This window comes from Artibeus jamaicensis, unplaced genomic scaffold, assembly GCF_021234435.1.
Source record: "Artibeus jamaicensis isolate MK-2021 breed Jamaican fruit bat unplaced genomic scaffold, CSHL_Jam_final contig_465, whole genome shotgun sequence".
Classification (NCBI taxonomy): Eukaryota; Metazoa; Chordata; class Mammalia; order Chiroptera; family Phyllostomidae; genus Artibeus; species Artibeus jamaicensis.
Genome location: NW_026521843.1, coordinates 15,014,254 through 15,025,155, shown reverse-complemented (window position 1 = coordinate 15,025,155; position 10,902 = coordinate 15,014,254). Strand labels below are relative to the sequence as shown.

The window sequence follows — 10,902 nt, the reverse complement described above, 5'->3', positions numbered from 1 at the left end:
AACTCGGTCCTGGGAAACCTCTCCCTTCGGTCTCCACGTTCCTCTCCGTGCCTCCCTCTCCCCAGCTCCCTGCGGCCTCTTCGGGCAGCGGTGCTGGAGCTGCGAGAAGACAGCGCCGTTAAGAGGTGGGTAGGGCTAAAAAGGTTATAAGAAGAGGAACCCCGAAAAGAGGCGGTCGGGACAACTGTCAGACGGGGACATGTTTAGAGGTTGCACATCGGGTAATAAGCACTTCCTTTGGCACAGCCCGCCTCCGAGAAGCTCTTCCGGAAGCCTTGGATCACTAATCCGCAACCAGCCTTCCGGCCCCGGAGTAATCCGCTCAGGCCCGGGCTCTCCCAACGCGGTAGGGAAGAGTGGCGTTTCCAGGGCCAGACCTCCTCGTCTCCCCGCTGCCCCGGGCATCAGGCGAATCCAGGACCACGTGATCTGTGCTTGAGCCTGTGGAGGCGCCCGCGGCCAGTGGACATTCCTTGGGCTTGGAACCTGTTCTTCGTACTCCTTTCGGTGAAGTTAGGGAAGAGGGCAATTTTTTGGTCCCTTCGTTCATTCATTCGTCCATTCTTTTATTCTTTCCAAAAGCAGTTATTGAGGCATCATGTGTGGTGGTTAAGAGTACAGACACTGATTTTGAGGAACAAGTATGAAAGACACAGAGATGAGGACTGGGAGGGGGGGGAATGGGAGGGAGGGGGGAGACCGGGCGGGGGGGGGGGGGGTGGGATGGGAGAAATAGATAAAAAAAAAAAGTACTTGAAAAGTAACTAAATAAAATTTAATATTAAAAAAATAAATAAAATAAAGAACTTACTGCTGCTAAAAAAAAAGTACAGACACTGGAGCCTGTCTTGATTTCCCCCTTGGCCATTTGTGACAAGTGGGCAAGTGGTCTCAGCTTCTACATATGAAAAATGGGATAACAGTATCTACTTCATTGGGTAGTTGAGAAAATGGAATTAAACAATTAAGGCAAAGTCTGGCACGTAGTAAACACTCAGTAAGTTCCAAATATTATTGTGAGCCAGACACTGTACTAAGATCATGGTTTTGAGAGAGAGATGGGAGAATAAAATCAGTTGAGATAAAAACTCATTTAAATCCAGAGGTAAGTGCTGGGATGGAACGTGCAATGCCGTTCATTGCAGTGCTAGGAGAATATAGTGGAGGAAGGTGTACTGAGGAGGTCATGGAGGGTGGGGACTTAAGAATGAGCATAAGTCTACCAGGGATGTGATGAGTGGCAGGGAGTTTCTGGCAGAAAAATTCCTTAAAGAATGCATGGCATGCTCAAGAAACTGGTTGTATGACGTTGTTGGAACTGAGATGGTCATTTCCTCCAGGAACTGGACTTCCACCGCACAGTGTCTGTACCTCCAGAACAGCACTTACCATACATTTGCATATTGAAGTGTTCTTTTCATGGTTCACTCCCTCACCTCAGATCAGGGATCTTGCATTGGTTTCTGTCTCCTCCCATAATGCCTGGCATTTGATAATTGTTGAATTTGAAGAGACATATGAGCAATTAATCTGGAAAGGTAGGTTGAAGCCAGATTGTGAATTTTGTTGAATGGTAGACCAAAGAATTCTGACTGGCTTTTTCCAATAGACAATGGGAAGCCATTAATCTGAGTTTTTAAAAGAGTAAGTGTAGCAGTACTGGAGGGTAAATTAGACACAGGGAGAGATGGGAGGCAGGAAATACCAGTTAGGAGTCAGCAGAAGTCTCTCAGATTCTTCCTGTATATGTGTATCAGAAATTGAAGGCATTAAGACCATTTAGATTACTGGTTAACACTTTTTTCCACCAGGACCAGTTAAAAGGGTCCCATATACAACACACAGAATAAAAGCCACTTTTCCTATTTTAACTCTATTTCCTTTTCTCCTGCTGATCCAGGACATATGTGTCAAGATAAAGAAGTATTTTACCTGGCTGGTGTAGCTCAGTGGATTGAACACAAGCTGGGAATCAAAGGGTTGCCAGTTCAATCCCTAGTCAGGGCACATGCCTATAGGCCAGGTCCCCAGTGGGGGCCATGTGAGAGGCAACCACACATTGATATTAAAAAGAAAGAAAAAGAAAAACATTCCAGGTCTTACTTAAGTAACTGGCTTTTCAAATTGTTCCGGATTGGGAATGATGATGGAAAATAGAATCCCAGATACTACTGCAGCTCTTAGTCAGCTAGTAACCCAAATTTCACTGTGTGGTTCAGTGCAGTAGGAATTATCATTATGTATGATTTGATGACTGTCATCTAATAGTTGTATTTTTCTTGATTTCTTCAGGGAAAACATTGTTAGTCCTGTGGTGTGGCAGACACTAGCATTTTTCTAAGTGGTCTTGAACAGACTACTTTTCACATAAATAACAGCTAGACTTCATGTTTTTCACTTCAGAAGCCTATAATCTACAGTTGGCAGAGATCTGAAACACCACTTTTAGGATACCATCTACATTTGACTTGGAAACTCTTCTTATTCCAAAATGTTGAGATACTGGGGCGAGATACCAATCTCATCAAGTCAGACCAACCGAAGTTCCTTTGACTTGCTGCCACGGGAGTTCCGTCTAGTGGAAGTCCATGACCCGCCCCTGCACCAACCCTCAGCCAACAAGCCCAAGCCCCCCACTATGCTGGATGTCCCGTCGGAGCCATGCAGCCTCACCATCCATACCATTCAGCTGATCCAGCACAACCGGCGACTACGCAACCTCATTGCCACAGCCCAGGCCCAGAATCAGCAACAGACAGAAGGTGTAAAGACTGAAGAGGGTGAACCCCTTCCCTCTTGTCCTGGGTCACCTCCTCTTCCTGATGACCTCCTGCCTTTAGATTGTAAGAATCCCAATGCTCCATTCCAGATTCGGCACAGTGACCCAGAGAGTGACTTTTATCGGTAAGTCAAGGTTTTGCTGTATGTTACTTTTCTCAACAAAATCTTTCCAACAACCCTGTTAGTAAGCACGTAATAATATTTCCCTGAGGAAACTCAGAATAGGAGTCACTCACTCAGTTGCTCAGGTAATTAATGGGAAGTCTAAGACTTGAACCCCAATCTTCAAAACCCAAAGTCTGTATTTTTAAATTTTCTGATGCAGTAAATCTTTATTGAGTGCCAGCTATGTACCAGGACTTTACTAGGAGCAGGTACGACCCTGGTATGTGAAACAGGCCATGGCCTCATCGTCCTCAGAACCTAGTCTGTCTCTCATTTAAAATGTTTATCATGGATTTAGCTCAGTGTCCTCAAACTGAGATTCATAGACTTACTCTGGTATTATTAGGAACCCATAAGTTCTATACCAGAATTTTTTAATGATGTACTTTCATTTTGATAACACAGCTTAAGAAATAACTGTATAAAACCATTCTTCATCCTCACTGCTCAAAATCTGGTTGAACATGGCAGCATCGACATCACCTGGGAGCTTGTTAGAGACGTGGTCTCAGGCCCACCCAGACCCCCAGAACTGGAATCTTCCCTGTAACAGACCTCCAGGAGATTCGTGTGTGTTTAAGCTTCAGAAGCCCTGCTCTGGAGCTTTGAATGGCTGACTTATAACCTAGTGCTACTGTAGGAGTTCAGCAAGTTTGCATTTGGTGCCAAATAACTTTTTCTTTTCATTTTGAAATTTGTCAGACCTTCAGAAAAGTTTAAATAATAGTACAGTGAACGATTACTCTAGTTATATGACAGGTTAACATTCTGCCATATTTACTTTCTCCCATGTTTGTACACAAATGCATATACACATTTTTTTTGCCAAATATTTTAACGTTACAGGCATCACAATATTTCATGTCTATATTTTTCACCTTAGCCTAAGAATAAGGAAAATTTCCTGCATAGTCCCATGGTATTATTACACCAAAGTAAATGAACACTTAATTAAATGGTATCATGTAACAAGTCCATATGCAGATTTCTCCAGTTGTCCCCGAAATATCTTTCGTAGGTAAATTTTCCTCAATCCAGGAGCTAACAAAGATTCATGCATTGCATTTGGTTTATGCCATTTTAGTGTCTTTTAAGCCAGAATAGCTTCCTCTTTTATATTATTATTATTTTACTTTATTAATTTAAGATTATTGGGATGACATTAGTCAAGCTTTCTTCTTTTTAAAAAATATATTAATCTTTTCTTAAGAGTTTAGATCATTTGTCTTCTAGATATCCCACTTACTGAATTTGCTATTTCCTCAAGATTAGAGCAAGTTAAGTTTAACAAAAATTTACATAAGTAATATTGTATATCACTTATTGCACGTGCCTATTTGTTATAATAGTACTATTTTAATTGTCCCAAATTGACAAGAAAAGAACAGAAATAGACTTAATATGTAAAAGTTGCATTTGGGCTGATGAAGTCCAGATGATGTCATGGTGAAGTTGGAATCATGAATAGGGGAGGAATAATTAATTATGTAATTACATGTGGGGCACATTTTTATAGGTAAGTCCAACTTAGAAATACTTGCTCTGTAGCAAGCAGCACCATTTCAAGAGCAATTTAGTTGTAACAAAATAGTATTGTCCATCATATTAAATTGATGTTTCTACTTAGAATTTTGTAGTTTTGTGTCAAATTTCTAACTTTATTGTTACAAAGCTATAAACATCAGAGAGTCATACGTAGTTTGTTTTATACATATTTAAGAAACTGTGTAACAAAGATAATTTGCATCAGTTATGAGGGTGCCAAAAGAATTCTTTTCCTTTGAAAATATATAGGCCCATGCCCTGGCTGGTGTGGCTCAGTGGATTGAGTGCTGGCCTGCGAATCAAAAATATACAGGTCCATGTTATTACTCAAGTAAAGCAAAACTGTTTAGCTTTCTGTTTACTAGGCACTTCTGAGGCCTGAAGTGTTTGGCCCAGAAAGAATGCCTAGGAAATGATGAAAATAGTAAATGAAAAGTTACTTGGCAATTGGTTTTCTTATTTCCCAATTGTTATGTAAATTGCACTACTGAGCAGATAAGAAGAATAAAGTGGGTGAGTGCTTCCTCAAGGGCTCTTTGTACTACAAGGGCTGACCCATGCCAAGCATGGAGCAGGGGAGAGTAATTTTCTGTGGCCTATTTCATTTTTCTATATTTTAACTATTTACTTCCTTTGTCAAGGTGAAGTAGAAGATAGGAAATTTCAGGAGAACAGGTACCTTATTAGAAGCTGTTAAGAGTTATTTTTAGGAGATCAGACAACTTTTTGAAGTTGTCCATTGGAAAGATTACGATTTCTGCAATAGAGATTAGGTACAAAATGGTGCCTTATGAAGAACGTGGAATCTGGAGTTAGAAGCCCCATGCGGCACTGATTAATAACACCTAGACAGCTTTCAGCAAGTCAGCCCCTCTGAACCTCGATTTCCTCACCTACCAAATAGCAATAATCATGTGGACCCTACTCATTTCACAGTGTAGGAGAGGATTCAAAGGCTTTGTAAGCTGTCTATGTTCTACGTTGCTTTGTAAAATTGAGTTGCTTCCCCAGTTTTACAAGTGGTCTGTTGCAGTTACGTGAGAACCTCCCAGTTGGGACTGTAAATTTCTGAAAGGCCATATGCTGCCCAGCATGTGAGGGCCATGTTCCAGTGAGATAACCTGGGCACATCGAGCAGTGTCTAGGCTGCACTCTTAAAATTAATCGGACCCTATAAGAGATCAAAATTGAGCAGTTGGTATAAGAAGGACCCTTCCTTTTCACTGGGTGCCCTTTTATACTCTTTCTTACAGGCATGTATTGCCTAGTCAAACTGTGCAATCGGAGGAGCTCGGAATATATGGCTGTGGGTTGCTTAGACATGCTCTGACAGCAGCACAGGTGGAACTGGGCTGTGTAACCTGTGTAGGATTCCCCTGGAAAGCTGGGCCAGCGGTTTGATTGGGATTATAAAGCCTGTAGGGAGATAGGACAGGTCAGCCTTTTGCAAGAGCACTAATAACACTGCTACCATGTCTCTGTTTCCAGTGGGAAAGGGGAGCCTGTGACCGAACTCAGCTGGCACTCCTGCCGGCAGCTCCTCTACCAGGCCGTGGCCACCATCCTGGCCCATGCAGGCTTTGAGTGTGCAAATGAGAGTGTCCTGGAGACCCTGACTGACGTGGCACACGAGTATTGCCTGAAGTTCACCAAGTTGCTGCGCTTTGCTGTGGACCGGGAAGCCCTGCTGGGGCAGACGCCCTTCCCTGATGTCATGGAGCAGGTATTCCACGAGGTGGGCATTGGCAGCGTGCTCTCCCTCCAGAAGTTCTGGCAGCACCGCATCAAGGACTATCACAGTTACATGCTACAGGTGAGGTGGCCTGTGGAGAGAACGGAAAAATGTGTGGTCCACGGGCGTTGAGCAGGATCCCGCAATTGCTATAGAATGCAGAGCACAGGATCCTGAGTGGACACAGCCTGCTTTCCTCAGGCCCAAGCTGAGATTCACTGGCCTCATCACTGAGCTGCCCAAACAGATCAGCAAGGTGATACTGCCCAAGGGTGGCAAGGTGGGGAGAGACACCACTTTGAGTTAGAACCAGAAATATCTCACCTCTTCAACACTTGTGGCCTCATGCAGGCCCTAAGTTTGTTCATGGTTTTGGTTTCCCCAAATCTAAAGTATCAAAAGGGGCTTTTAACACCCAACAAAAAAGTCTTTTCGAGGTGATTCTGATTTCTTACACCATTCATTATCCACCTACGGTATGTATGTTAACTCTTGGTTTTTATAACCAAAAATGTGATCTTTTGTCCCAGTTCTGATTTAGCTTTGTCTGTTTTTCACCTTTATGTAGCTTTTCATCAATGACACACACATACTCTCTCTGCAAACAAATTTACTTTACATGCCAACTCAACACCTTAAGCAAATTCCTTCCATTCGCAGTGCATGCTTTATTCGTATTCATATGCATGTTCTGTTGGCTTTTCCATGACTATCCAACTTGTTTCTAACATTTCTTTGGAAAATTGTCCCCTGCTTGCCAATAGATTAGTAAGCAACTTTCTGAAGAGTATGAGAGGATTGTCAATCCTGAGAAGGCCACAGAGGACACTAAGCCTGTAAAGATCAAGGAGGAACCTGTGAGTGACATCCCCTTCCCTGTCAGTGAGGAACTGGAGGCGGACCTTGCTCCTGGAGACCAGTCACTGCCCATGGGAGTCCTTGGGGCTCAGAGTGAGCGCTTCCCGTCTAATCTGGAGGTTGAGGCTTCACCACAGGCTTCAAGTAAGAGAAATCCGCTTACTTTGGTTCTGGGAGATCTCGAATCTCAGTGCTTTTTGTGTTACGGAATCATACTCTGAAGACAGAATAACAAAGGGGGGGGCAGAAGAATGAAGTTTCAAAACAAATATGGCTTCACTAATCTAGAGATACCAATGGTCCTCTCTGTAACTAGAGGACAAGCACAGCTGTACAAGCATTCTTTTAAATGATTCCTACTTAGGATGTAGATGCAATACATGTTAATCTGCTGATTAGATGTTAATTCAGCTGACCCAGCAAGGTAAGCAGCTGTCCCCTCCTTCCCTACAGGGCTGTCAAACTCATTTTCACCCGGGGCCACATCAGCCTCAAGCTTGCCTTCAAAGGGCCAAAGTAATTTTAGGACTGTATAAATGTAACTACTCCTTAACTGTTGAGGAGCTGAAATTACATTCAGCCTTTTGAAGGCAACCGTGAGGCTGATATGACCCCCAGTGAAAATGAGTTTGATGCCCCTGCCTTAGTATCTGTATTGGTCCTTCCTGGTGCTTGTACTCAGTTGATGAAGACAACTTCCAGATAGACAGAGGAGTGTTAATTGCTCAAATATACGTCAACAGTTGGGCTTCCTTGCTAGAGTAACACAACAAATTGGAGCTAAAAGCAGTTGAAAAGGAGCTACACAGAGGTAGCTGGCCTCTTCTAGATAGACTCTGCTGTTACTTTATGAACCAGGACAACTTGGTCCTTAAGTCAGATTGCAAATTAGTCTAGACACTGGTTCTTTACAAATATAAATTGCCGTTTCATCAATGCACAAATAATGCAAATAGAAAGCCCTCCAGTGTGGCCTAAGCAGAATTAGATCACAGTTTTTAAACCCAGGCGGAGCCTTTCACCATGGAAGAATAACCTCAGAACAATATTGCTAGAACACGGAGATAGGAGGACCGTGTTGCAGAGACTCGGGGCTGTGTCTCTTTGACAGTCTAGGAACTGCCAGCATTTTGGCGTGATCACTGACTTTTCATAATGTGAGACAGGATTAGCGACCCAGACAAAAAGCAGGAAAACAAGACTGCCCCGTTAAAAGAAGGAAGGACAGGCAAACTTAAGAAGAGCCTGTGCTTGTACCTGCCTTTAGGCCCTGAGACAGGGAATCTTTCCACATACAAGCAGTTTTACTTCCCTTGTTTAGCAAAATGGGGGTGGGTAAGGTTGGATAAAGGAGGGTGGAGGAAGTAGAAAGGAAGGTATTCAGAGCTGGTCTAACTTTTTGAAGCAGAGAAATACAGCCATATTCTCCAGCCAGAGTCAGAATGTAAGCTGGGCTCAGAATCCATCAGTCCTGGACAGTATATTCGTTTTACTTTGTTCCAGTGTTGGCTTACCAGCAGTTATATGCTCTTCCATTTTTAGGTACAGAGGTGAATGCTTCCCCGCTTTGGAACCTGGCCCACGTGAAAATGGAACCTCAAGAGAGCGAAGAAGGCAATGTCGCCGGGCACGGCGTGTTGGGCAGCGATGTCTTCGAGGAGCCCATGTCGGGCATGAGTGAGGCTGGGATCCCGCAGAGCCCCGAAGACTCAGACAGCAGCTACGGTTCTCACTCCACTGACAGCCTCATGGGCTCCTCCCCCGTCTTCAACCAGCGCTGCAAGAAGAGGATGAGGAAAATATGAAAGGAAGGGAGACTTTCTGTCCGGACCAATAAACCCAACAAAACCCAATGGATTCGAGTTTGTCTCCACAGTGGATTTTCCTGAGTTCAGTAGAATGGGACTCAAGGAAACAAGTTTGCATCTTACTCCTACGCCCACAGCAGCCGAGCCACCTCTCACAGAGGTCGTGACACAGGGACGACTTGCAGACCTCAGCTCCAGCTCTGACCCACCTCTACTGTGGACTGGACGCGTGGCTTAGCCTCTCCGGCTGTTCCTCTCGCACAGCTGAGAATCATCGTTCCCTCTGGCCAGTGTCGCGGGGCCCGCGAGAATGCCGAGGTGTTATTAAACCCCAAAGCTGTGCTTGAACAGACCCGCAAGTAAACGCGTGCTGGTATCACATGTCAGCTTTTCATTTAATTTGCTTCATTTTTGGTTCAGTCGTTGGGAATCCAGTACTATTACCTGACAGGAAATAGCTAAATTCTTTACAACCTTTCCATCAGGAGCCTTTTAAATTCTTGTTGCCCATGAAGTCTGTTAAAATTGTCTGTGGTAACAGACTTTTTGGTTGTTCAGACAGCCCTATCTCAGCCACTTATTCTTGCTTTAGATTTATTCCATCTGTTCTCATCCTTTTTGTCTTTCTTAGTTCCACTCAGATTTTTAAAATATAGTCATACCTTGGTACTTGTTGGCTTCAGAACTTGTCAAATCCTGTGCTTTTTGCTTTTTGCATTTTGACAAGAAAAAATAAATCAGCATTCAACGCTTGCTCTGGACTCATCACACTTGCTAGAACTTGTGAGTCACAATGCCACCTGCAGAAGGAAATTTTTCGTCGTTTGGTATTAGTTTCGGCACTATCTCGAGTTCTGGAACGTATTCAGGACGAGTACTGAGGTACCACTGTATTTTTATTGTATTATTTCAAGCTGTTTCTTTCATTTTCCCCTTTCTGAATGAAACAAACGGCCTGTCGAAGGACAGGCTTGTGCTTATTCCATGTGTTGCATCTGCTTGGCCTTAGAGGACAGCAGTCCATTCCTTTGCCAGAACTCTACATCTGCACATTATGCTCCTACTGGATGCACGGCCCCTAAAATGATAATTGGTACCTTTCCACTTTGCATGTCCCCAACAACTTCACTGTCGTTACCCACCACAGTACTGCCCTGCAGTCTCCGTCAGTCTTACAGTTAATGGTGCAGCAGTGGGATGACCAGGAGTCAGCAAACATGTGCTTTGTGCCTTGGTAATAAGTACCAGCATGTTAAATACTGCTGACGTTTGTTTTCCAGGCGCAGAATGTGAGTCTTGTGAAATTCAGGGCACTCCTTTATTAAAGACCAAAATCAAGGCACAGCTTAACTTAGTACACTCCTGAGTGCCTTAAATGTCCCAGGCATTGAGAATAAAGATGAATGCAATAGAAAGGCTATAATCTAAACTGTTACCAGATTATTTATAAATTTGCTAATTGTACATCCTTAGCACACTTAATTTAAACCCTTTTCCAGGCTTAGCTTTGTTTGCCTTTTGTTTATAAAAGTGGACATTGGTTTCCATACAGTAGCCATCTAATATTTAATTCAGTTAGGAAGTATTTATTGAGTACCTATTATGTGCTACGTCCTTTGCAAGGGATACAAAGATGAGTAAGACTTTGTACCTGCCCTTATAAGGGCTGATAGTGTAGGCCATATATGTCATTCTTTTTTTAAAAAAATTTTATTTGCCACTACCATTTATCCCTATACTCTCTACCACTTCCACCCATCCTCCTTCCCCCACAATCCATAAAAGTTATTCTTTAAGGGAAAAGTATTCAAAGGTACTAAGGGGAAAAAAAAAAACCCAGGTATATTCAGTGCTTTATAATGCGTATGGTTTCCTCTATAAGAACAGGTTCAAATTTTTAGACCAGTGGTTCCCACTAGGTGCACAATATTGAAATTAATACTTCATGGTAAAATAAAATACTTTTATTTGTAGAATGTTTAAATTGGAGAACAGGTACCAGATGGTCAAAGT

At 43.1% G+C, this 10,902-nt stretch overlaps 1 protein-coding gene across 5 annotated transcripts; it reads left to right on the top strand.

Moving 5' to 3' along the window:
* Positions 1 to 34: 34 nt before the first annotated feature.
* SUPT7L (SPT7 like, STAGA complex subunit gamma) lies at positions 35 to 10,738 on the top strand. Of its 5 annotated transcripts, none has more exons than XM_037146634.2 (6): positions 35 to 125; positions 247 to 507; positions 2,404 to 2,904; positions 5,980 to 6,304; positions 6,988 to 7,225; positions 8,624 to 10,738. In XM_037146634.2, the coding sequence occupies exons 3-6, from the start codon at positions 2,492 to 2,494 to the stop codon at positions 8,884 to 8,886; spliced, it is 1,239 nt and encodes a 412-aa protein (XP_037002529.1). In that variant the 5' UTR covers positions 35 to 125; positions 247 to 507; positions 2,404 to 2,491; the 3' UTR covers positions 8,887 to 10,738. The 5 variants fall into 5 exon arrangements, with proteins under 5 accessions (XP_037002529.1, XP_037002526.1, XP_053523128.1 ...); XM_037146631.2 differs by having other exon boundaries at positions 2,293 to 2,904; XM_053667153.1 differs by having other exon boundaries at positions 247 to 641; positions 2,293 to 2,904.
* The last annotated feature ends 164 nt before the right edge of the window (positions 10,739 to 10,902 follow it).

Coding starts and splice junctions, on each gene's coding strand:
- SUPT7L (XM_037146634.2), top strand. CDS start 2,492: ATGTTGAGATACTGGGGCGAGATACCAATCTCATCAAGTCAGACCAAC. Junction 6,305..6,987: donor ATCACAGTTACATGCTACAG/GTGAGGTGGCCT, acceptor GCTTGCCAATAG/ATTAGTAAGCAACTTTCTGA. Junction 7,226..8,623: donor GGCTTCACCACAGGCTTCAA/GTAAGAGAAATC, acceptor TTCCATTTTTAG/GTACAGAGGTGAATGCTTCC.